The following is a 27078-nucleotide window of genomic DNA, read 5'->3' as shown; positions in this document are numbered from 1 at the left end:
GTAGTTTGCATTTTGTGCTTTGGGCCTCGTCGAGATAAAGTGAACAGCTGTTATCTACTGTGGATTATGATTATGTCAGTATATTTATACACCCTGGCCTGTCGATAATAAAGCACTGTAGTAATCTTGTTATACACTTTAAAGAGCTGCCCTGCAAATGACAAAACTTTTAAATATACTGTGGCCAGAAATATATATCACTAAAAATGATTTAGCAGCTCCACAGTAAGGTAAGAATATACTATACTGGACTAAAAGTTCACTAATGTGGGATTATTATGGTGAATTTATGGCAAGAATTAGCAAGTTAACTCACCTCATGCTCCATATAATAATCAGTTGCATGTTGCTGCTTATTATTAGTTGTTGCTGATAAACTGATTAAACCTGGACAATTGCTCAGCTAAATAATACATCCTCAGAAGGCGGTGGTTCATGTTTTTCTCACCTCACTTGACTTACATCAGCTTGATGCTGCCTACAGCCATGTTTACTATGCGTTCATGTCAGTCTATAAAAAACAAGCTGCACACTGTTCAAACAGCAGTTGAAATATGATTGAACTTCATACCCTGCTCTTTATGTGTTCCTGATGGGGCTCTACTTTGATCACACTGAATATAAAACATAGGAGACACAGGCCCTCTATAGCTGCCATATGGGCTCGCTCACTCCATATTTCACAGAGGGGAGTGTGAGTTGCGTCAGTTTGTCTTTAAGCTGTTATCATTAGGCCCATGACTCTGACACCAGCTGTTGTACACAGTGCACTACTGAGTAAACACACGTAGCATACCTCTATCGTGACCAAGTAAGGCCGGCTGCCAAATTATTTTATGGTGGCTGCTCTTACGGCTGTCTGTCCTAAATAGGGATTTACATAGGGCACAGTGATGGCTGTGAGCTCCCTGGCTCTGTCTCTGTGTGTGCACTATCAGCTATCATCACATAGATGTTTGCTGTGTGTGTGGCCTTGAGACAGACGGCACTCATCTCTGAAAATGGATTTCTCTCTAGCCGATATGATGTGGCAGATATTAAAAGGACCTGAATGAATGCGAGCCTTCACAGACAAACAGGAAGGCAGCAAAAGGGAAAAAGGAGACGGGCAGACACAGAGAAAGAGACTGGTGGGAGGACGAATGTAGAAACAGGGACAGACAGGCAGACATGTGAGTTAACAGACAGTCAAACAGTCACTGACAAGTAGACATGCCTAGTGGTGGTTGATAGACATCAATCCAGAACATTTTGACAGTGAATATCACAGTCGCAGTGAGAGAAATTTCCAAAAGATGACAGAGCATATAGGGGGTGTGTTGACTCTCCCTCTGATGCACTTGTTAACATCGTTCTGGTACTCGTAGCTCTGTGGAGACTCTTGTATTGGAAGAAATGAGGCAGAGCACAGCAGCAGTTAGGACCCGAGGCAAGTCCCACGCGTATCAGCCACACAGAAAACAAACCAGTTAAATGACAACAGCCTCCCCCCTCCACCCACCCCTCGTTCAACAAGTCGACAAAATCAATCTGTTTTACTTTCTAAAACGGAGGCAGAACTGTGAATGAGTCCAGTGTGGAATAGGAGATATTCTGAATGACTCTGGCATGGCCTAAGAGCGATACTGAATGACTCTGGTGTGGAATAACAATTATTCGGAACAACTCTGCTTTTCTGGATGACTGCAGCAGAAAATGAGGATAGAGACTAAGTGGAGGGAGAGGAGAGATGAGAGGTAGAAATCGATATTAGAGAGAGAGAAGAGAGAAACGCAGGCAGGGGATAAGAATGAACGTGTAATACTAGCAAAGAGAGAGAGAGTTAGAGAGAGAGGGAGGAATAAAGTAACGGGAAGTTAGGTAATGGTCTTCCACAGGAAATGGAGTTTGTAGGGGCGGATTGACTCTGCTTTGAAATACATAGATAAAGGTCGCCACCGAGAGAGAGAGAGAGGGAGGGAGAGAGAGAGAGGGAGGAGAGAGAGAGAGAGAAAGGGAGGGTTTCAGTATGCAAGTGAAGAAGGAATTCCCCCGCCTCTACCGCCCCGGCCAAGAAGTAGTGTGTGTGTGTGTGTGTGTGAGAGAGACAGAGTGTATCTGAGAGGAGTGCATGCAGAAAGGCTTGTCTGGGCAAATTGCAAAGTTCTCCTCACTATTTCCATAAAGTGTTGTAAGTCTACATAGTGTTTACCCTACAATATGGCCTCCTGTTTTCATTATGTACCTGGTATGGATGCAGGCCTTGTGTAATGTGAGTAGAACCTGTTATGTAATGAATTAATGTGTAATGAATTTGTAGATGAGTCATATTCATTACTACTCGAGTACGATGGTGCATCATTTAGCAGGTAATTCATTTCTTAAAATTTATGTTTAACTGTTTATTTCTCTTATTTCTGCCTGTAATCACGAGGTCCCACTTTGAAGACCTTTTATTTTGAAGTACTTTGATGTCACGCAAATGTTTTCCCAGATGTTTGATTTTGATTCAGTCAGTCACTTTTCCTCTCAAAGCCGTGCAGTTAGTAGCTATCCTGTGTGTGTTGAATAGGCTTTGTGCATGTCTGAATGTGTTTGCCACATGAGTAACCCACACTCCCTGTTCCCTTTCTTTCAGAGTCTCTGGAATAAGGTGGGCAAGTGCCGAAGTCGCGCAACGAAGACAAGACAGGATGAAAGAGGGAGGCCTCGGCAGAGGAGGAAAATAGAGAGAAAGGAAAGGAGGGGAAAGAAGAAAAAAACTAGGCAGAGCAAGCAAGGAACACCAAGGAGAATCTCTGGGATAAATAAATAAAAAGACTTGTTTGGAGAAAAGGCAAGCTAGATGAAAAGATGAAGCCGATTAAAAAGCAGGGCCGGCGCTCTCCTCCCTCCACCCGGGCCAAAGGGGGGAAGCGTCGCGGAGTGGGGGATGTCCCAGAAGGAGGGGAGAAGAGAGACTCAGATGAGAACAGAGATAGAAGCAGATCCCCGCAAAACCAAACTCCCTCCTCTTCATTTTCTTCTAATTCACATTCAGAGTCCTCCCAGGCGGACCCAATCAGGGCGCGGGACACTTCGGAGGGGGAGGGGCTTCACAGAGAGGCGCTGTCAGAGACGCTTATGATGGATTCTGGGAAATTGTTGACGCCCTCGGACGACAGATCAGGGAGGTCAGCTGTGAGCGGCGGCAGCCACAGCGACAGTGGTGGTAGCAGTTGTAGTAACAGCAGTACGCCGAGCGCCAACAACAGCCCGAACCCGCCTCCAGCCGGAAAACGGCGACCTTCAAGGCCCGCGTCCCCAAGAAGAAGTACACCTCTGAACACTGCTTGTCTACTACTGCTGGTAACCATAGCAACCCTGCCTCCAGCACGCCCCCTCCTCTTACTCTGAGTGGTGGGGTCTTCAACCACGGGTCATCGGGTTCAGGAAGTGACATCAGCATCTCGCACCCTGACAGCAGCGGTCAGAGTCGGAGCCTGATGGACGACTTCCACGGCAGGACTACTGGCAGGGAGGGGCCTCAGGACGGCTCACCAGGACCCCCCACCCTGTCGCTAGGAGTGGAGAGGGAAAGGCCTGGAGGGGGTGAAGGGGTGAGAGATGCAGAGCGAGTGTCGCCCAGCCCCCTGCCCCGCTGCTCCTCGACAGACACCGCCAGCGAGCACTCGGCCGACCTGGAGGTAGTCGGCGACACGCACGCCCCTACGCAGATGTCCGCACATACGCCATCCAGTCTCCCTGATGCACTGTCAGACGCCCTGGCCAAAGGGCTGAAGAATCAGCGTGTCCTCGCCCGCCAGCTCAGGAGAAGAAGTGACGAGGAAGGGGGAGGCGAAAGGATGGATGAAGGGGGGAGTTCAGACCTGGTGTTCCGGGCTGGGGTGGTCCGTAAGGTCAGCGGTGAATTTGGAAGCCTGGAGGTGCAACTGAATGGGGAGAAGACGCTGTGTCGTTACCCGTACCGACACGACAGCCCCCCAGGGGTGGTAGACATTATTCTAGATGCCCCGCCGCCTGGTGTACACCCCATACCTATTGGGACCCGTGTCTGCGTACCGTACGGCAATGAGGAGTGCAGCGAGGGCCAGTGGCAGTGGTACCGAGAAGGTGTGGTGACCCAGGTAGACACACACCCTGCAGTGGCCAACCGCTACCGTGTCCTGCTGTCAGAGGAAAGACCCCACTCTGTGGACGAGGAGGAAGAAGGCAGAGGGGCAGCTGGTGCTACCCAGGCGGTGTGGGTCTCCCGACAAACACTCCGGCTTCTGGTGCCACCCTGGGACCTGGATTTGCCATCTGGAGGAGGACGAGAGGGAGAAGACGGAGTCAGAGAGAAGGAAAGGGAGCGGGAGGACAGGGAGGAGATGGATGTGGAGCAGGAGGTGTGTCGTTTGAGCCGGGGGATGGCCCCAGGAGTGGGGTCGGTGCTGGGGAGAGGAATTCCTTACCCAACCATGGTCCCTGTTTCCTCCACACCTGGCCACAGTATTACCTCCCCAGTTACTCCTGCATCAGTCCTCAGCCTGGCTCCTGGCCGAGAGTGGGAAATCGAGAAAGACTTTGAGAGGGAGAGGGACCTCCAGAGAAAACAGGAAAGAGAGAGGGAACGAGAGCGAGAAAGGGAGAACAGCGTAAAACAGCAGCAGCAACAGCAGCAACATCACCCGTACATGCCACTTACCCCCGAAGAAGACATGGAGGTGTCCCATTTTAACATGGTCCCAGTGGGGGCGATCATACCTGGGGCCAAACCAATGGCAGTTCCCCAACACCGCCACATCGTCTCTAAGCCCCCGCCTGGCTACCTCAATCCCCACCTGTCTGTGGTGCGGGGCATCGGGATGCCCCCCACCCACCTGGCCTTGAACCCCCACCCCCCTCCTTCACCTGTCCTGTTAGGCCTTGACCCAGCAACCGCAGCAGCTGCAGCAGCTGGTGCTGTCATTACCACCCCGCAGCTCCCTCCCCTCCCTCCCATCTCCTCTTCCACCGCGTCCTCCTCCAGAGTAGAGAAGGCCTCAGGAGGAGGAGGTTCTTCCAGTGGAGGAGCAGGTGGCGGCGGTGGATCTGGATCAGGTTCGACCTCCTCCTCCTCCTCACGTTCCCGCACCCCGCTGACAGCTGCCCAGCAAAAGTACAAGAAGGGAGACGTGGTGTGTACGCCAACAGGCATCCGCAAGAAGTTCAATGGGAAGCAGTGGAGGAGACTGTGCTCCCGGGAGGGCTGCTCCAAAGAGTCTCAGCGCCGCGGATACTGCTCCAGACACCTCTCAATGAGGACCAAGGAGATGGAAGCCAGTGGAGGCGGCCGGGAGAGGGGTGGAGCCAGCAGCACAGGGACCCTGACGCCGTCTGACCTCCGCCTGGGCGGTGGGAGGGCCAGCTCAGAGTTCGACTGGGACGAGACATCGCGGGAAAGCAGCGAGGCCAGCAGCCGTGGAGGAGACTCCCGTCCCCGCCTCGTCCTTCCCTCTCTGCTCCCCCAGGACCTCTCTCGTTTCGACTTTGATGAGTGTGAGGCAGCGACCATGTTGGTCTCCCTGGGGGGCTCCCGCTCAGGCACACCCTCATTCTCCCCCATCTCCAACCAGTCGCCCTTCTCCCCCACTCCATCGCCCTCACCCTCCCCGCTCTTTGGCTTTCGCCCTGCCAACTTCAGCCCCATTACTGCCCCTGCCTCACTTACTCCACGCCGCAACCGCCAGCTTAGCGGCACTAAGATGGGCACGCCGGGTGCCGAGCGAGAACGCCACCTCTCTGGGATCGTGCCCACTTTCCAGACCAACCTCACTTTTACAGTTCCCATGAGCCCCAGCAAGAGAAAGCTCGACTCCCACCCGCCTCCTCCACTGCCGACGGTCCAGGACTACCAGACCAAACCTGAGCAACAACAGCTAGTGGGCATCGGGGGAGGAGTGGTGGGAGAGCCGACGCTGGGCCACAGCCCTGCCGCCTTCAGAGTCCTCTCCCCCCAGAGTCAGCCGACAACTCCCTCCTCTCTCTCCTTCAACCGGCCCCGTAGCGCCACCAGCAGGCCACCATCCTCCGCTGCCTCCACGCCTCCACCCATGCTGGTCTCTCCCACTCCTCCCTCTCCGCTGCCCCAGGAACCTTCACCACGCCGCATTGTTCCACTCCGCGATTCCCCAGTCATCGTCCGCAACCCAGATGTCCCCCTGGCCAAGTTCTCTGATGGCCCATTAGGGAGGAGAGATAGAAGCAGGTCTCGGGAGCACAGCCAACCCCAACATGCAGCTCTCCCAGGCCTGCAGGCCCCCGTCCCCATCAACGGGGCCACCACCAACGGTGCGGTTCTCCTGCGCAACCCCACATCCACACTCGTCCTGGTCACCTCCAGCTCGGTAAGGAAGTCACCATTTCTTGTTTTTGATGTGGTATATATCGTCATATGATCCAACCCTAGTACATTAAGTGGTTTCCATGAGCTTCAGGCATCCATTAGAAAATATTGAGAATGAGAATGTAAGAATATTTAAAATTCCTTAAATGCTTTTTTGTTGATCTTACTGATTCAGAATGTTGTTTGGGCAGTGTTTAAGTCCTTTGACGGTGACCTAGAAAGTTCACCGTCAATGTGAATTACTCTGCAGAAAATCTATATTTTAATTATGGTGATAGACCTTAAAGGTGGCCTTTCAAAAGTTTGGATTCTCAGCAGGGATAATGGAGTAAAATGGAGACCCAGAGTGATGGCACCCACCTGAAATTACCTTAGAAACCTCTGTAATCACTGATAGTGAGACATGGACATAATATGATTAATTACGTTGTGTGAAATCAACACGATCAGCATTTTAGTTGAATATTATTTTTGATGTCTCCTCCCAGTCCCTGACTCCAGCCACAGCAGGCCACACCTCCCTCTCCAGCCCCTCCACCCCGGGGTCAATGTCCACTTCGTCGGGCTCGGTCCTGTCCTCCTCCGGTTCTGGAGGCAGGGAGAGGGAGAGGAAACCCGAGGGACACCAGGACGCCACTGGAGGGGCGCTGCCACAGCCGGTAGCCTGTCACCCCACTCCGACTGCCCTGCTGCCGCTCATACTGCCAGCTGAGTCGCCTCACCCTGCTCCACGCAAGCAAATCATCATGGGACGCCCAGGGACTGGTAAGGACGGATGGGAGAGGGGCTGGGAGATGATCATGTGTATTGTGGTTTTGACCTTTGTTCCTGTCAGATGCAAAGTCTGCTGAGCCACTGTTCTGCCATCGTGTAGCGCAGGAAGGGATGTGCAGGCTGTATCTTATGTGCTCTGGCCTAGTACTTCTCGCTTTCATTATCTCTCTCAAGTTACAGGAGTGTCATCAGAGTGCTATGGCTATGACTCATGTACACTTGGTACACTTACTATTGTTTGCTTGCAGTGTAAGAAAAGTAACCAAGCGACATTTTTCCAATTGTTCTGCAATTTTGGAGTTTTACCATGCTTTTATTGAGTTATAAATGTATATATTTATTTGGCATGTAAAGATTTTTCTTTATTTTAAATTATAATTTGCTATGATAGACAAAGTAAGAGCAGGAGAAATGTTCTGCTGCTTTGGGCTGCATGGTTAATTGTTGTCTTTTTGTCAGTAGCAGTAAACGATTGCATAAAATCAGCCATAGTGAAAACAGGGGGAAAGTAATTGCATTCAGGCATTTTATACTGTCAGCAAATGAAAGGAAAAGTCACAGATAAATTAAATATATGTTAGATTACTTTGCATTTTTGACCCAAGCTTCAGTCCAGTTCAGGTCCTGCATGTAAATTTTGGTGTTTTAAAAAGCGTAGTGTGTGTATTATCATCCTGGTTATCACTGCCTTCTCAAATCATACCATCAGCTAACTCTCTAAAATACAAGCTTTACTGTAGATGTCAGAGGGAGCAGACTGTTGTTTGAGAGAGGATGAAAAGGGGTGATGTTGCCCTTATCTGCAATTTTGTGAGCCTGCTTTTAAAGCATCTATTCAGGCAAAAAAATCTGTTGTGAAAATATTTTGTCAGCTTCGTGTGCAAACTGTTGGATGTAAGAAAATTTGCCACTGAGAGAAATAGAGGTGTTTGAGTTCATCATATACTGTATGCTTGTTTCCATGCCAACCTTGCGATATTACAGTATGGCAAAACTCTGAACTGTTACTTTGAATATATGAATAAGGGAGATGGTTTCCATTTAAAATGCACAACTTCTCATTTTGTATCATTATGATGCAACACTTTCTAAATCTGAAACCCGAGCGTGTAATAAATGTACAGGAATTTGTCTTAATGTGCAGAGATATTGGCAATTTATAGGTCGTTCAGTTTCACAGTTTATATTGACAGGATATTTTATATATGATACTAAACATACAGTGTATTTCTCAGTTAATATGTGCATTCATGGCAGGGAGGATTTGTGTAAAATCATTGAATACAAGTGACAAACCTGCACCATGAGGATCTTTGCATTCTTAATTTTGATATTTAATTTTTCATAATCCTCCTCTGATTAAATTATAATTTCTTCACTTAGTTCAAACGACAAAAAGACGACTTTAGAGGAGTGATTTTTTTTCTGAGGTGCGAAGATCAGAACAGCTTTGATATATCAGTCGCTCAGGCAGCCACCCAGACCTGCTGCTCATTGTGTGTAATTTGTGACTCAGTGTGTGTAGTTATGGAGTGACTGAGTGTGCTTGAGTATGAGTGTGCGTGTGCAGGAGGTGTCACCCCCTTTTTTTAGTTTTTTTTATGTGCGTATGTGTGTGTGTGTGTGTGTGCGAGACAGAGATAAGGGGTGTTTCACTGAAACTTGAATAGGGTGAGAATATTGACATGTCTAGGCATGCAAGACTCAGAGCGGGAGTGCAGAGAGCAACAAGGACATTCACACCCCGTCCTCCTCTTCACACCACACATGCACACACACACACACATACACACAAACACACACTCATCTCGGTGTTCCAGACAATCAACAACCTCAGACAGGGCATCAAGGGCAGGTCCAGCGTGATGTGAATGTGTTTCATCACTCTCAGCAGAAAAAGGAGTAATCGTATTGCCGGTGTGTTGTCATGGATACGCTGTTTTCCACCGGTAGAATTAGCGCAGTAAAGCGACGAAGCCTGGGCTGATTACCGGAGCGCGCTTTTCTTTATTTCTTTTTTTTTTTCCCTCCCTCTCTCTCTCTCTCTCTCTCTGTCCCCTTCTCACATCCATCACACTCCTGCTAACAGCCACCTGCCTCTGTAGCGTAACGTTTCCTCTGCCATACATTTTTAAAAACACCTAGAGCCACAGCGGGCCCAGAAACAAACACAGGCAGAAGGCAGCGGAGGCCCCCACGGCTGAGATCTCTCCTAAATATAGCCCAGCTCAAGTGCAGCTGCATTAGCATCACAAGTTTCATTACTGGCTCTCTGTGAGTACATCTGCAGCCTTCAGTGAAGAAGAAGAAGAGATAAGAGCTCAGATGTAGCTGAGGTCCCCTCTTGTTATGCAGCTCAGTAACTTTATATTGCTCTTGCACCCACAGGAGGAATTATTTGAAATTCTAGTATTGTGTAGTGATAGTCACAGGACAGGTGGATATGTACAGTTGAGGAACATAATTTCCCCCACCTTAAAGCATGCAGACAGCTCTTCACCCCATCAGGTGTATTTCTTTATCGCTGCTGCCACTTGCTAGTCATCGCTGTCAGCGCTTCACGTAAACCAATAGAGGCAGATGGATATCTGAGCAGCATTTCTGTCTCTGATATTTTTCACAACTCACCACTGTCGCTGGAATATTCATGCCTCGCCTCTTCAGGATGTCAGCAGGTCCTTTTAAAAGTTTGAAGAATCTCAAGTCGTATTATTCAACACCTTAAAGGATGAGGCTGAAATTATTCTACATTTTTCTCACTGTCAGCAAATCCCATAAAAAGCCCAAAACCAACAATGTGTTAGTCTGATTCTCTTTCCAATTTCCCTCAGTCTGTGGCACAAAAGCCTGTTTCTTCCCTTTAAAGTACATTTTTAAAAATTCTTAAGAAAATCAGTCTCATTTCAGGCTCAGTAATTTCCTAAAACAGTTGGACACTTTAGAGTTTAGCAAACATTATATAAAACTGAGTAAATAGTGCATATATGGGTAACTACTGTAGTACTAAGTTTGAAATAACCAGTGCAGCATGTGGTTCACTGATGTGTTATATCAGGGTTTGGATGCTCAAAGCAAAACGTACTTGTTCGTAGGATCAACTCTGTTTTATGGGATTTGTTGTCAACAGGAAAAATACAATAGATCACCTGCATTCTCCTTCAAAAAGCACCAAAATATCACCAGCTACAGGTTTAATTTAAATGTTTTTTCTTAATTTAAATCCTAACTTAGTGACATTTATTTGAGACAGAGCTGGAAAGTTTTGGCAGATCACAAAGTAATTAAGTCTGGTTTCACCACAGCTGTGGGTGGAAACAGTGAGGAGTGTTGATTTTGCACTTTCAGCACATCACATTCTGGCTCTCATGTATCTTCGCTGTTACAAAAATACACGACAGGGTTAATACAGTATTGACCCTATAAACATTTCCTGTTACACTGCTTATTCAGATGAGTCCCAGAACTGTTGGTACCAGCTACATCCAGTTAGACACTGTCTGTTTCTGCCTTGCTTTGTTTTCATTACAAACTCGGTCTTAAATCCAATTCAAGATAGCTCTGAAAGGCCTTTAAAAAGTATTAAATTCAGCTTAAATCTGCTGATAACTTCCTGCTGACTACAACAAGGCCAAATAGGCTATTTAAAATGTTTACATCAGTTTTTGTTTCTAATAGTTTGATGTATCCTCCTGGTATCATTTAGATTTAATGAGAATGGAGACACTTTAAACAAAGCACCTGTGCTTGGTCCCTAAGGTTGGCAGGGATTGACTCTGCTGATTAAACCGAGACCAATAAACTCACCCATATTAACTATTTTTAGCAGATATATCAGTGTTGGTGTATGCTGTATGTTGGCCAGTAAGGAGCAAGAGATTACAGGAAAGAAATGCCGAAACAATAAGATATCAGTGTCAGCATCTATTGAGCTTTATTGCTGATGTGTTTCTGAGCCAAGTCATTAAATCCCTACAAGCTTAGTGTAGCTAAATCTGACCTCTGACCTATCTGAGAATGATTAAATAAGGCAAAAAGATATATACAGTTATACTGTTATATACTGTTTTACGATACAACATTTCCTTAAGAGAGCAGCTTCTGGTGTGTAAAACATTTGAATAATCCTCACTTCCTCAGCTGAAGTTCCTCATGCAAACAGCGGCATATACTGCCAGTAAGTAGTAAGAAGTGCAAAGGTTACAGCGCAGTGATAATAGTCATGTGACACCAGAATCAGCACTTAAAAGAGAACTTATTCAACAGTGTGTGTGTGTGTGTGACCAACCAACAGCACTTAACAGTACATCCTGGATGTATTTACATTTTCCTCGTTGTCTTAACTCAGCAGTATCTGGATCTCCATTTTAAATGTGCCATAGCTTGGCAATTGGTTAGCTATATATAGACCATTTTAATACTTTATTATAAAATTATTAATGGAAACGGAAACTGGACATCGCAGTGCTGCAGCATGGAGTTCACAGCCAGTTTATTTCCACCGGGCTAGACTTGTATGTGGAGTACTACTGTCAGTGGAGGAGTGTGGAGGATGAAACTGTTTAAACCTTAGTCTGTTGAGGCTGAAATCTTTATTATGAGAGTTTGTTCAACACTCAGAAACAGAATAAATCACTGCTGAAGTACCATGAAACCCTGAAGTGCTCCACTGATTGCTAAAGTAGAAGAAAAATATTCAAAAATGCAGTAGCAATTACATCAAAAGTAATAGCTGTGGTTATAGTTGTTGTACCACTTGTGGTGGTGGTAGTACTGGTGGTGATTGAAGTAATAGAGTTTTCAGAATAATTGTGTTGTAATGATATGAACATACAGACACTTTTTATGTTGGATTTTACTTGCATTTCATTCACCATGTCTGCACTTTATTTACAGAATCCAAAGGAGGTTCTAGGGGTCCTTAATGAGGTCCTGGTGGCTATTGAGGAGTTTCTGAGGATCATTTTTTGTTTTAGTGGTAGATAGGAAGGTTCTAGAGGTAGGGTTTCAGGTGTTTTAGGAGGTTCCTTTAAAAGATCTTAGTGGTTATTGAGGAGATTCTCAGGATAGTTTTATGTTTTAGGGGTCAATAGGACGGTTCCTTAGGTCCTTTGGGTTGTTCCAAGGGTTGTTTAGAAGTCTTACGTGGTCATTGAAGGGGTTCTACAGATGGTTTTAAGAGGTTTTATTGGGTCAAGTGGTTCATTAGGAAGTTATAGAAGTCCTTTCAGGGGTTGCAGTGGTTAGTGAGAAGGATCCAGAGGTCCCTTAGGGGTTTCTAGAGGGTCTTTGGGAGGTTCTAATGGTTATTGAGAAATTTATATTTTGTACGTTTTCAGTAAGAAGGTTGTAGAGATCCTTCAGAGGGTTCAGGGTGTCTTTGAGGGTTTTGTGGTCCTTCAGAAGACCTTCATAAGATTTCTAGTGGGCTTTAAGGAGGTTCTGTTGGTCATTAAGGAGGTTATAGGTGTCTTTAAGAGGTTGTAGCGATGCTTCATGAGGTTGCACTTGTCCTTCAGGAGTTTTCTAATGGGCCTCAGGGATTTTAGGGGTCCTCTAGGTGGTTAAACACCTATGGAAGATTTTGCAGTGGCAACATTCTCCACCACCATCAGGTAAACACCAAATGAGGGAATGAAGAGCACTGTTCCTCCCTGCGGTAGAGTTCAGTACACTTTATGGCAAGGAACACTGAACCTGTTCTAGAGGCTCATGGTGGAACATCACATTGCTAGCATTGCTTTGGTTTCTTTCCTATAATATGTCCCCCGTCTGTATGTCTGTATCAAGAAGAATACTTACATTAATATTGTGATATTGCTTCTAAGCATAACTATCATCCCTAAGCAGTACTAATAGAGATTTGTGTGTAAATTAAATATGTACAGTGCAGTCTTTCTAGGCTTGAAATGGTTCCCACTGCAGAGACAGTTTCAGCTCAGAGTCCGAAGCTCGGCAGCAGTGTGGCGGCAGTCTAGACAGCGAGTAGTCTGGAGTCTGGAATCTCTGTGGATAAAATAACAGGTTCCCTCATCACATCACACACCACATGACCCCTCAACTCTCATTATCCTGAGGGATGGTCTCTGTGTGTGTGTTGGAGACGGGGGCAGAGTAGGTGACTGAATACACAACTCCATTCATGGTCTTCAGTCTCTGGCAGTTTCTATGAAAGTGTAGTTTTTAGTAGCTCTTTAGCTCATCGCTGGCTGATGATCACATAGGATTTCACATGCTGCCAGAGGGCATAGCGCTACCTTCTGTCTACAGTCCACGATACTGAGATGGATAAACATGATGACATTTCACTTTTTCTCTCCCCCTTTCTCCTCTCTCTCTCCCTTCATGTTCCCACAGTTTGGACCAACGTGGAGCCTCGGTCGGTGCCAGTGTTCCCTTGGCATTCACTCGTCCCTTTCCTGGAGCCCAGCCAATCAGGAGCGGCTGCCCAGCCTGCTGATGGCCAACAGCTTGTCAATCAGAGCAAAGGTAGCAAATGACCCCAGTGCTTTTCTCTGGACATGACATCATGACTTTTTGCCCAGAAGACAAACACAGAGGACTGATTTTACAACATGTACTCATATACATATGAAACAAGATATCATAAACAAGTATTTCCCACTCTAAAATAATCATAGCGCTGTGTTTCTCAACTAAAACACTCAAGTACAATTGTTGGTTGGACAAACCAGCAGCCAAGTCAGTGTTTCCCAAAACTGTTGCGACTGAATTGCAAATCAGCACAGTTGGAGTTCACACCAATATAGTTCCAGTAACATTGTTGATGACACTATTTATTGACTTGAGTGCTGAATTTTTATTCATAGACTAAATTTGACTGGTGGGAACAGTCAGTACTCTGGAAGCTAATTTGAGGACTGCAGCTTCTTTTCCACAGATCTTTAGGTCTCTTTATCGTTTCTTTATTTTTAAGAGCCGTAGATTGTTTTGAGGTTAATTGTCAAGTCAGTAGTTAAAAGAAAAGGTGAATTGTCCTTTTTTGACTGAAATCAATCAATCAATCAATTATTGAAAGAGTTGCTGATTTAAAACTCCCAGAGCATCCTGTTGCTGTGTCACATGATAAGTCTCTAAAGAAAACAGACAGCTTCTATTTTAAGATGTATGACCATAAAAGATAAAACCAGTTTTAACATAGTGGATTTCTTTTAAGAAATCGCCACACCACCTGAATAAAGGCTACATAAACTCTAAGGTATAAGGATGAGGCTAACCTGTACACCTGCAGTATAAAAAAAACACAGTGTCAACTAAGTCCTGTAATATCTCGATTTAATAGAAAATAATTCTGTCACTAAATCCTTGAGGGAACATTTCCTTTGTATGTGAAACACATTCAGGTTTACCGTACATGAAATATTCTTCTTACTACTGCAACACATTATAACATAGATGTAATCAGAGCTTCTCACACCTCCCACAGACATTTGGCCAGAATAGAGCTACTCATCAACACGCTGCCTGCAGAGTGGCCCTGCGTTTACGCATATGGCTCCGTTACTTAAAGCTTTTCACTAACTGGCAGATAAATGGCTTTTATCTTCCAGAACCTCGTTGTGGTGTCGCCCTGGTGAGTGACGGTCGCACCGGCCCTCCAGACCTAGAGAGGGGATCGCCGTCATGCCCTCCCCCAACCAACGACAATCCTCCTACAGACAGGGGCGGGGCTGACAGCGAGACAGAGAGTGATACAGATGACCCGTAAGTTTATTTCTTTATTATTTTTGAGCAGCTTTTTTTTCCACATCCTCCTTGTCTTGTCAAGGCCACAGAGCTAATGTTGGGACTGGCGCTGTGGCACATTGACCACATTGCGAAATTAGACCAGTCCTCCAGTCAGGCACTGGATCAACAGCCAGATAACCATTGTTCCAGTTAAGGTCTTGTTGACATGCAAGCACAGTAATTTATATCTTTATTATTTACATATAAACTCAGCAACTTATTGAACTCAGCGGTTTATTTTGTTTTAGCATACATACAGATTCATTAACGTAACATCTAGGAATCTGTTCTTATGCATCTTATAAATTATTCCTGATTTGTTCCTTGCTTTCCCCCCTCATTAACTGCTTGTTTATTCTAAAGTCTGAATGTTCTTCCAAAATTATATGTGTCCTTCTCTAAGCTGTGTTTCTTATACCTAAATATGGAGCGGAAACAAAACAAATATGTTGTCAAACAAAGTCTTAGGCTAACCTTCTGTGCTTCAAGAAGCATCGTAACTTGTTTTGGTGCCGCTTTTAAATGGCATAAACTCACATTGAGCAGAACCCCTCATACATTGTGTTTGTTTCCTTTCTGCGACTCTGGGTATGACTCAGTAGAAAACAGATTGTAACTGTAGATTATATTAGACACAGTTTGTCGCTGTAGTTTGAATCACTGGCTTGAAAACTCTCAAGGACACTACACTTAGAACAGGTGCAAATCAAAATCCACCTCTGACAGTAAAATTTCAAAAGAAAACAACAACAAACAACTTTTTTCTACCAGCTGTATCAGTGTGTGTATGTGTGTGTGTGTGTCTGGCAAGAGTTGTACAGTCTGTGCTTGCTCATTCCACTCAGTCTCAGGCTGTGTCTCTGCGTCTGGCTGGGTTATTGCTCTTTCAGAGTGACTCAGACGGGCTGCGTGGCTGTCTGGCTTGTAGTGTGGTTTTGAATGTTTCAGGGTCACTGTGCTCACAAAGGCCGCCATCGCCGAAAGAAATGCTTCAGCAGTCTCCTAATGTTGCAGTGGTTGCACCTGTTATCTGCCTACATCTCAATGGAGAGACAAATCGCATTAGTAGAAACAAAGTCCACGCATTTAACAAGATTCGGGCTCCATTTATTATCTCTGTTCTCCCTGTCTGTACAAAAACACTCCCACTGTGAGCACACTAACAGACACATACTGTGCAAATGCTAAACATAATATTAACATTTAGCAAATTTTATTTATCCACCCTTTCTTATCTGTCCATTCTCAGGCTGTAACCCCCTTTTTTTCTGCTACACACAGAGAAACTGACAAACTGAAACATTCTTCCACACGTACACCTTCACACATACGCCTATAAACATGCACACAAACAGCACATCTGACTTTACACCAACCAAACTCTCACGTAACTCCAACCTGCCTGATAACTTGAGATTGCTGTGGTGATTTTTGGCTTACTTCCTATCTTCATAGGCACTGTGTTTTACTCTCTTGTCTTTTTATTTATTTAATCTTTCCTGTATATAATAAAAAATTCCTGATCAAAACCAGACAATAAAGCAAAAAAAAAAAAAAAACAGCAGTATTTATGTAGTCACGGCTTGACACTGAGTTCACTCTCTAACAACAGAAAGGCTCAGACTCAGTGTTTGTCGGCTCACAGTTTCAAAAGACTCCAGTGGTGGTGACTGTTATGCTCATAATTTAAACAGTTTTCTTGCCACTCATGCTCAGAAAACGTTAACCCAAGTTTATATACCACAGATTTATTAACCTACAGTTTTGTTCCATCACCAGTATTTGGAAAGTCTGTGGTGTGTGTGTCATACAAAACAATTTAGTCAAGTTTATAAGCACTGACTGGCTGATCATTAGTGCCTGGCTTGTCCTGTTTACCCTCTCTCTTCTCATTATTACTCTTGATTCATTATCACTCTTTTTTTGGTTAAATTATTGAAATAATAATGGTCAAAAATTTGACACAAACTGTCTATTTCACAGCACTCGTTCTACAGCTGCTGTAACACTGTAGTAAAATTAACTCATTTGTGACAGCATTTTTATTTGCATTTTTTTCTTTTTTAATTTACCCTGTGTCTGGTTTCTTTTTCCTGGAAACAACCCTGACTACTCAGCATAGTTAGCATGCAGAGTGATAACAGCCACAGCTGAACAGATAAAGAAAAGTGCGTCAGCTATACTAACAGTAAATTAAAGGAAAAGAAAGAAGTGAAAAGAAAGAGAGGAACATAAAAGGGACTGTTCTTTTTGATTGGCCCGTGATCTCTGGGCTGTGTCTTGCCGAATCTAAAATCTAGGGAGAATTGAATTGTGCTTTATACTGGTTAAGAGGTTGCTCTACATCAGCTGGAACTTCATGGAACCATTTTATCAGATCATAAAGGTGTGAAAAATATCTGAAAAATCTACTAAGAGTAGATCCCGCACTCTTTAATAAACGATGACCACAGTGTTTTGAATTCCTCCTTAAGTCTAAGCCTTGTTGTTTTCCTGAAAGTTCCTCAGAGACAGGAATCTCCCTTCATTCCCCATCTCTCATGGATTTTCATTTTCACTTTCTACGCGTTGCAGGTTCTCCCCGGGTGTGGCCAACGATCCAGCGCCCTCCACTGGCCCTATCAAGAGACGCACGCAGTCCCTCAGCGCCCTGCCCAAGGACGGCGACAGGAAGGTCAGTCCACCATGCAGACAGGCATTAAATAAACAGAAAAGGGGGGAAAAAAGATACACAAACAAGAGGAAGGTTATTACTTATGAAATGTTGCACTAAGAGCTTATCATAAATGTCTCTGCTAAATGCTAACCAGAGGGAGAAGGACCACATCCGCCGTCCCATGAATGCATTCATGATCTTCAGTAAACGCCACCGGGCCCTGGTGCACCAGCGACACCCCAACCAGGACAACCGGACAGTCAGCAAGATCCTGGGGGAGTGGTGGTATGCTCTGGGGCCCAATGAGAAGCAGCAGTACCACGATCTGGCCTTCCAGGTAGAAACAGTCCTTCACTTGGTGCTTGTTTTCTTTAAATTCTACAATTTCTTATTACATTGTCAGGATTAACTCCCCTGTAGTGAATAAATAAAATAAGATTCCACTAATGGCCGTAACACAATCGTGACTCTTATTCTTTAGCCAGTATATAAATGCTCCATTCATTTGCAGATCCTTTGTTGCACAGGGTTTGATGCAGTTAACAGACTAAGCAACAGTAACTCCACAGTGTCTGGAGACAGGAGATAGGAAAAAAAGCGTTAATAAGCACGGAGCTACAGAAATTCAAACTGCATAAACAGAAACTTGAAAAGGATCCTGTGTCCTCCTCCTCCTCCAGGTGAAGGAGGCCCACTTCAGAGCCCATCCGGACTGGAAGTGGTGCAACAAGGACCGCAGGAAGTCACTGTCGGAGGGCCGCGGAACCCCAAAGGAGCCGCGGGAGAGGAGCATGTCAGAGAGCATAGGTATGTTTGTTGATTAGCATTGATTTGCATTTCCAAGCCAATGTACAAAATACCGTTTAGGGGAATTACCTAGATCTGTGAATTGTATCAGTCCTAGTTTTTGTCTCTTTCAGGTCCTGCGATGACTTAAAATACTTTCACTATTACAGGGATTTGATTTTGCCTGATAAATTAAAGAGTAGTAATTACATGTGGCAGCCATATTGCAAGGAAGTGGTTAAAAAATTATAAGCAACAATAAGCTCAAATCCCTTTGACTGTCAACATTGTAAAGAAGCAGTTTTATTGATCCACTTTGAGATGATACACTGTTTTATTTTTTCTCCTCTCGTCTCCAGATCCCCTCTCAGAGTCCCAGACGATGGAAGGGAAAGGAGGAGGCTCGGGCTGGCCAGGGGGATCAGAGCGTCGAGGGGGGCTGTTTGTGGGGCAGCACCCCCGTCCCAGAGCCTTTTCCCAGAGCGCCGTGCACACCCTGGAGCAGAGGGAGAGAGAGAGAGACCTGGAGAAGGTATGAGGTTGTTAATCTGTAGCTCAGAGGCAACAAACTGAAACTGAAGAACGTGAAGCAGATCACTAGCTCCACAAGCTGGTTACTTACTTAGCAGTGTAATCATTCAGTGTGTTTAGATCAGGATCACTGTGACCTCTCAGTTAAAGACAGTTAAAATTATATGCTTTTATTCAAGTTGAGTATTTTTAACAGGTTTCCTAGAGCAAAGTGCATCCAAGAGAACAAAGAAAAAAGTAACACAAACAAAAGCGCAGACAAGTAATTCATCGGTGTGTTGAAAACAGGGCCAGTGCTTGTGTGTATACGAGCGCCCACACACTGACATGCGTGTCGAGTGCGAGTGCATATTCACAGACGCGTGTCCTTCACAGTGCAGAGCGTTTTGGTTAAACTCTACAACTGAAAACACGGTGTTAAAAAAAAAAAAACAGTTCAAATGGACTCGCGCGGTTCTTTGTGTGAGGGCTCGAGTTGTTGCTGCTGAAAACCCACTGAAACCTCTGGGGGAGCTCAGCCTCCAACTTCAAAGGTTTCACTTTCTACTTTTTAAGTGCCTTTGAAGGTGTGAAACTGTGGTGTTTGCTGCTTCGCTCCTAATCACAAAGGACTAGGCCTGCATGTGAGCTTCTTTGTTTGAAGGCATTCGTTTAATGCTAGTGGCAAAGCTGTGTCTGTATGCAAGCTTTGATAATAGCTATATTACCTCTGTCTGATGTGTTTTTCAGAAGTACTTCAGGTTTTTCTTTTTAGTTTTGAGTTGGTCTACAAATAAATATTTTGTCTGGATCATCTACCTGGATTTATTTTTGAAAGTAATTTCTTATTCTCTCCGTTTCTTTAACTATGTCAGGATGACGGGGCGAGTTTGTTTCGCAACCGGCCCCCACCTCAGTCCCTCTACCAGGGTGGGGCCAGTGAGGACATGACCAGTGATGAAGAGCGCATGGTCATCTGTGAGGAAGAGGGGGACGATGATGTCATGGGTGAGTTAGATAATCAGCAGAGATGTTTTACTGGTTAGAGCCACTGTTTCATAACCGCAGAGTGTTAGTTTCTGTTCCCACAACGGTCAGTACGTCTTTGACAACGACACTCAACTTCAGCCTTCTTAGTCAGAATGATAGTGTCAGCGAAACGCCTCAAAGCTAAAAAAAAAAGTAGCTGTGTCATCTGGTGAGCCCCGGCCCCAGCCCCGGACTACTAATCAGTAGTAGCACATGCAACAGTAGCCTCCTTTAAACAGAGATCCTCCTATATTGCCTTTAAGAAAACCCCTGATTATGGAATCACAGACGTGACTTGTAGCACAACAGCATCAGTGTCTGTCCAGCTCTTCATTTTACACAGATGTTGATTTGGTTCTGTGACTGGCTCTGGTGTGAACTGAAACAAACAACAATGATCCTCATTCCATGTTTGTACCTTTTATACAGAACAAGGCCAGAATAAAGGCACACCATTCCCACCTTGAACAGTCTAAATAGGGCCTCATACATTGGTGCAGGGATAACGTGTTTTTGTAGGCCAACCCGGAAGTCCCTGCCAACCCTGGTTCCCTCAACTAAATGGGATTTTTTTCATTGGGTTTTGGATTGTTACAGAAAATAAGCAGTTTTTTGAGGCCTAACTACAATCACCAGGAGTAAAAAGCTAATGTTAAGCCTATAAAGAACTACTAAGCTCCCAACTTGTCATTTCATTTAGCTCTGACCTCTTTTACAAAAGCCTTTCTTCTTAGAGAGTTAGTGATGGTTTGCAAGAGTGTGAGTATAAACACAAAGCTGTAAAGGTGGCTGGTGAATAGATCAGTTTTCACCATTCAGACGTCGACAACCTCTGTAGTCTCATTTAGCCACATGTTAGCAACCGCCTTTTTAAGACACGCAAAAAGAATCACAAGTGAGGTGTTTTCTGACATATTTTATGAAGTAGAATAAAATGTGAAAATGTCTTGAGCTTGTGTTAAAACCACAAAAAACCCATCAACTTCAGGACAAGGGAACAGGAAGTGCTAAGATGCTAACTTACTTCCAGGTTTTAAGGACTCATTCCTGCACCACTCTATTGTCCTTCAAATTTTTGTCCAGAAACCTTCACTGTGTGGCTTTTCACCGTCAGCTTGGGTTGCAAATTAAACCCCCTTTGTGAAAATGTGTAATCTGATATCTGTGTCCCATCCTCAGAGGATTCATGTCCCGAAGGCTCCATCGACCTCAAGTGTAAAGAGAGAGTTACGGACAGTGATGAGGATGAACCAGATGGACAGGTGAGGCACAATGGTCTCTGGAATTTCTTGATATTATCTAAATAGAAGATATAAAATGGATTTCAATGAACAACCACACCTTTCCCTTCCCCCTGTTTTGTGCTGCCTATATATAAAAGACATGTTAATGTAAAGGATGTAATTCAGTATCAGTGTTCTGTTCCATGCTGTGAATAAAAATAATAAAATTGAGTTTATTTTTTAGTTAGTTTTATTATCAGTGTAATTCTGTAAGTAAGTTAGGAACGATCGAGAATTAAAACCTACAGATTTTCCAGAGTTAGAACTTTCCATAGTAACTTTCTCGGCTTTGATCTCTTCCTCTCTTCATCTTTCTCTTCCCTCCAGCATGGCTTCCAGCCAGTGTCCCGCTCCTCTCTCCCCTCCTCCTCTCCCTCCATCCCTCACTCCGACTCCACCTCATCTAAAGGGAACGGAGCGGGAGGAGGAGGAGGAGGAGGAGGAGGAGGCGGTGGCGGAGGAGGAGGAGGAGGTGCAGAAGATGAGTCTGAAAGAAAGAGAAAGAGAGGCACAGACGGAGGAGACGAGGGGAGCGAGGGAGGACCTAAGAGAGAAGAAACAGCAGCCGGTGGAGGAGAAGGTGGTGATGGAGGAGGTGGAGGTGGGCAGGGTTTCTCCTCTCTGTCCATCACAGGCTCCACATCCAGCACCCAGGCTCCCCTCACTGTGGCCCAGCAGGGTCTGCCCCAGGTCCTCGGCGCCGTCCGCATGGCCCCCACTGTGGTGACCAACGTGGTACGACCCATCGCCAGCACACCCATCCCCATCACCAGCAAGCCAGTGGAGGGCGCCGTCACCCTCAGCTCCTTACCCCAGGACAAGAAAGCCACTATCCTGATTGGAGGAGGCGGACCTCAACAGCTGCCAATCACCGCAGGGGGTGGGTACCAGTCCTCATCATCCTCTCCTGGTCCAGTCAGTGTAACCCCTGTGGGGGGGGGCAGCAGCCTGGTCACTAGCCTAGTTCTGGGAGGGTCCTTCCCTGCCGCCCAGCCAGTTCAGCTCCTCACCCCGCAACCCCCACAGCCGCACACACAACCCCCCCTCCCCGTCCTCCAGCCCCAGCTCCACCACACTGCCGCCATCTCCTCCCTCACACCTCCCTCTGGCTCCAAGCCGCTAGCGCAGGTCCAGTATATCCTGCCCGCCGAGAGTCCCTCCTCGTCCCCTCAACTCACCCACCAGCAAATCCTCTCCCTGCCCGCCAATGCCGCCCTGGCCAATGGCGTGCACTCGGGGGCGGGAATCAGAGTCAGCCCCGGGACCAGAGGTGAGACAGAGAACAACGATTGGCTGAGAAAACAGAACACGTCTGATTTTCCTCTTAGTGTTTTCACTGGTCCGTTGAAAACTGAAAAAGAAATCTCTGTGTTTCACTTTTTGTCTCTTTTTAGCTGTAGTTCCCTTCACTTATTTCTTCCTAATCATCTCCACAGGAAGCACTGAAAATAGATTTGATTGGCTTACATAAACCAGAGATAAATGATTGACAGGAGAAACACTACTGACACGAGTATGAGCGCCTGCCGCCCACCCACGCCTTAATCACTCTCTATTCATAAGAGTCAGAAGCAACAGAAAATTGTTCCACCTTGTTATGAGCAAGGAATTTCTCCTATATCAGTAGCTGAAATCTCCTCTCCGTCTCAGTGTGTCTCCACCCACCCGTCGCTCCTGTGCTGTCTTCACCTCTCCTCTTTTGGCTCGATTCATCTGTTCCTCACGCTGAGTGATTTAATTCTCTCTCTCTCTCTCTCTCTCTCTTTCCTTCTCACTCATTAGTCCAAACCCAGTCGCCCGTCTTGCAGAGCAAGATGTTGGTTCCCATGGCAACAGTGAGAACAGGGTCTACTCCTCCTCATCCTTCCATTTCCCTGGTGGCTCCGCCTCTTCCTGTGCAGAACGGCCCCGCGACAGGAAACAAGGTACGGATGTCAACACGACAAGTAAAACAAATGTCGGAGAGACAAATAGACGCCACGCTGTTTGCTGACAGGTGACGAGGTAGACGAGTACGCAACAGCATCAGCAGCATTAAAACTAGATGAAGACGACACATGTTCTTGTCAGCGAACAAAGTAGATAACATAAGGTTGGTGTGGTGGAATGAAAATCTGCTTCATGGTCATGTTTTACTGCTCTGTGCTGCAGCTTTAGTCTCTCTTTGATTGATTTGATTTAGATTTTATTTGATTTGATTTTGCTGTGTAGGGATGAAAAATGAGTCAGTCAATACACAGAAAATTAATTGATAATCAAGTCATTGATTTAAGTCTGTTATTAAGAAGAAATACAAAGCGTTTCAGGTTCTGACTTCTCAGATATTAGGATTTGGCTTAAAAAATGTGTATTTTTTGGTTTTGGACTGCTGATCAAATGAAACAATCAATCTGAAGAAGTTCCTATGAGCTTTGTAATGCTCATTGTTTTTTACTATTTCCCATCATTACTTATATTAAGAGTTAATCTAAAAAAATGATGATGAAAATGATGGAGCTCCCCTCCCTTTGTTGCATTTCTGTCTAATTTCATGTCCCTGTCAGTTATAAAGGTTCAAAAGTGTCCAAAAATAATTGTTGATTCTACTGAGTCACTGTGTTTTATTCAGTAGAGACCAGTTGCTTTAACAAAGTGTCAGAATTGTTCTGACGACCATAAAACCACATTTGATATTTAAAAGTTCGTCTCTGTGGATACATAATAAATAAATGATTAAATATTGGATGTGTGTTTTCTAAAATAAATAAATAAATAAATCTGGGTTTATTTTTACTTTGTTGGTTGAGAAAATCCTTTATTTATGTGTTTTCCTCACAGATCATCCAGATCGCTCCCATGCCTGTGGTCCAGACCAACGTTCACCCTAGCGGCGCAGCAACAGTACATCCCGGGAGCCCCTTTCCTGTTTCCGTGGCAACGGTGATGGCTCCCGGTGCTGCACCCCCGCAGACCGTTCTCCTGACCTCCCCGCCCACCAGGTCACCAACGCAGGCCCAAACACCTGAAAGACAACAACACATATATATATAAATATATACACCCGCTGTTTTTCCTCATGATACAGTTTCAGCCAGTCAGAAAAGCGTCTCTGTTCAGCAGCGATTAAAGATGGTGTCAGATTTCGATTCTAGCGAGGTCATAACCTTGTGCTTGATGTGTGGTAAATGTACTTAAAAAAACAAGCTCTGGACACATGATATCACTGCTTCTTCAGCTGGAGGAATATGAACTATGATACTAACTGTAAAGACTTAAAAAGTCCTTTTCCAAGTTTCTCATGTTTAGACAGGAGTCAAAGAAAATCTAGTGTCATTTAGCTGCATTAAACACACACATCTTAACTTAATAACTGTTTCTAAAATTGTTTAAGTCATTTTTTAAGTAAAAATTCCCACATTTTTACAATTTTTATAGATTTTTTATGATGGTAAACCAAATATGTTTTGCACCATTGGTCAGACAAAACAATCAATTTCAAGTCAGCTCAAGCTTTTTAAGGTTGTGATGGTATTTTTTGACATTTTAACTCTTTATAGATTCATTGAGAAGGTTATTGGCAGAGTAATTGGTATCTGCTGCCCTATTATTGGTAATTTAGCATCTTTGTAAACATTTGCTTTAGTTTTAGAATCACTCTTTTTTGTATTTGCATTGTGTGAGTGTAGTTTAAAAAAGATCCTAATTGATTTCTAATACTTAACAATATTCACTTTCAACTCTTCTGTCCTTCAGGATCACCTATGTCCAGTCTGGCCCGGGAGTTACCACAGCAACGCCCCAACAAGCCACACCTGCTCCAGGCCCCGCATATCTCCCATCACCTCTGGCAACTCTGGGCTTCACCGCCATCGCCCCGGGCGGGCAAACCCTGGTTCAGCCGATCGTCGGTCAGTCGCCGCTGCTGGCTCCAGCCCCACCCCTGAGCTGTCAATCACAGACTCCCCCGGGCCAGGCCGCAGCAACCGCTGGTCGTCAGGTAAAAGCAAACAAAGGCAATGAGCGGTGTTAGCCGCAGACGTTTTAAAACTTTTCACAGTTTGCATCAAAAGACTGATTGTAGACATGAAAGTTACTGAAGTCAGATGATTAATATATGAATCTTTTTTTGTTTTATTTTTCAGTTTTAATGAGTTTTTCTTCTCAGTATGAAATACTGCAGATTTAATGGCCCGATTTCAAAAACTGTCTGTGTTTTTCCAGTGGTGTATGAATTAATTAAATCTCCTTAAAAGTCTGTTGCAATAAAGAGAGCAATTGTGCATTAGCTCCAGAGGCAGAGGGATTAAAGGTGCTAGATGTATCACTCTGGTATTGATAAGTCATCACTGCATTGGTTTTGAGACATTAGGGAAATTAGTGTAAACAAACAAATGAGAGTATTGGCAGCCTTTCCTTTCCTGGCCTCTGCTGCATTTTACATGTCCACCAGGTTGTGAAACTGCCGGGCTGATTTACAGCACACAGGTTTGCTCACTGTTGTCATGTCTTATCCATATTTGTCTTGCTCTTCCAAAAAAACAAACATGGGTGGAGCCAGGAGAGCCTCACCTGCTTTTCAACAAACTGTTAAAAGATATTCCTGCTTTACAATCTTCTCCATCAGGTACTAACTGCCATCTACCCTGCACCGACGGTTACCGGCGTTGTCTCTGTAACAACCATGCCGCCTGCAGTGGGGGCTTCGGCCCAAGACGTCATGAACCCCTCCTCTCCACTGGCGACAGGGGTGGCGACCCCTCAGCCTAGCGTGGGAGCGGAGGTGGAGCTGAAGGTGGAGGTGAAGAGGGAGAGTCAGCTGGACGCTCAGTTCGAGGATGGAGGGCAGGGGATGTCAGCAGCCACCTGTACGAGCACTGCCGCAACAGGTAATCGTCCTGTGGTTTTACCTGGTTGTGGTTGTCTTTAGTTTGTCTTTAGGTTGTTTACTCTTATGTTTCTTGACACTCCCGTCTAATCACAGCTAACTGAATCTTGCAGTGAAACTGCTGCAAAGCTTGTTCGAAAGTTACAGTGCACAACTTAAGGTAAATAAGGGTTGGTGCAGTATTTTTACATCAATGTCTGTCTTTATCTATTTCAAGTAAAAAAAGAGGAGATAGACATCGTTCGGTCTGCACATCAAAGAGGAAAATGTGAGAGATGGATACGGCAGGGAGAAACGAAGTGAGATGGATACAGAGCGTGAGAGAGGGATGAAGGAGAGCAGCGAAAAGAAGAGAGGCAGAGAGACGGACAGAGAGGACCACAGCATGGGCGACAGCAGCAAAGAGGTGAGAAAAGCTGGATATCTCCTCCATTCATTCGCTCATTTCTCTCGTCAAACCCCACACTCCTCGAGCTTTGGTTAAAGATCTTTAGATGTCTATTCAAACAGTTTTAGGTCAGATTTTTTATCTCTGAGAGAAGGGTGTTTTTTTTTTTACTGGGCTGCTTCATAAAATGTATGTGATATCATGCAGAGGGGAAAAATACAGGGAGTTTCACAACTTCTCTAAGGAAGTCAGGCCAGTATCTGTGAATTTTACAGGAAGCTTGTTTCGCTGGTTTCTCCCACAGCAAACCAGCAAAGCAGACTGGTTTTGATCAAAACAATAAACAATTATTTAAAAAAAAAAACATGATACACACATGTGTATGTCATGCAAGAGCTGTGTCACTGTCACACAACAGGAAACATAATAATAAACAGTCCCTCGTATCCACAAATAAAATAAAATGAAAGTCATGGAAAAGTTAAGAAATTGAACATTGGACGAGACTTGTTTCATCACATCTGTCTTTCTCTTCATCCCTCGCTCTCTCTTCCCAGGCTGGTCCTCGTTCGCCTCCTCCACCACCCTCAGGTTTGGATCCCCCTCCCCCTCCCCCGACAGAAAGAGAGCCTCCCTCTTCCTCGAAGAAAACCAAGTTTCGACCCCCGCCGCTCAAAAAGACACCTGACTCACTTG

General features: G+C 45.1%; 2 protein-coding genes across 2 annotated transcripts in view; both read left to right on the top strand.

Annotated features, from left to right (window-relative positions):
• Positions 1-3385, top strand: part of LOC108881924 (putative protein TPRXL) — a 4561-nt gene extending 1176 nt beyond the window's left edge. Inside the window, exon 2 of the mRNA XM_018674131.2 lies at positions 2618-3385. Within this exon, the coding sequence (XP_018529647.1) occupies positions 2833-3375 (543 nt within the window). The 5' untranslated portion in view covers positions 2618-2832 and the 3' untranslated portion in view covers positions 3376-3385. The remainder of the gene's footprint in view (positions 1-2617) is intronic.
• Positions 3385-27078, top strand: cica (capicua transcriptional repressor a). Its single transcript, XM_018674128.2, has 17 exons — positions 3385-6347; positions 6835-7111; positions 13475-13606; positions 14689-14842; positions 17441-17540; positions 17677-17859; positions 18203-18329; positions 18668-18840; positions 19694-19826; positions 21027-21109; positions 21458-22400; positions 22913-23055; positions 23948-24108; positions 24863-25106; positions 25734-25995; positions 26212-26400; positions 26940-27078. Exons 1-16 carry the CDS (start codon positions 3465-3467, stop codon positions 26295-26297), a joined length of 6084 nt encoding a protein of 2027 aa, XP_018529644.1. The 5' UTR covers positions 3385-3464; the 3' UTR covers positions 26298-26400; positions 26940-27078.

Source organism: Lates calcarifer, linkage group LG3 (genome assembly GCF_001640805.2).
Source record: "Lates calcarifer isolate ASB-BC8 linkage group LG3, TLL_Latcal_v3, whole genome shotgun sequence".
In the NCBI taxonomy this organism is placed as follows: Eukaryota; Metazoa; Chordata; class Actinopteri; family Centropomidae; genus Lates; species Lates calcarifer.
Note: the sequence above shows the minus strand (reverse complement) of the source record. Positions and strands in the feature narration are given on the sequence as shown.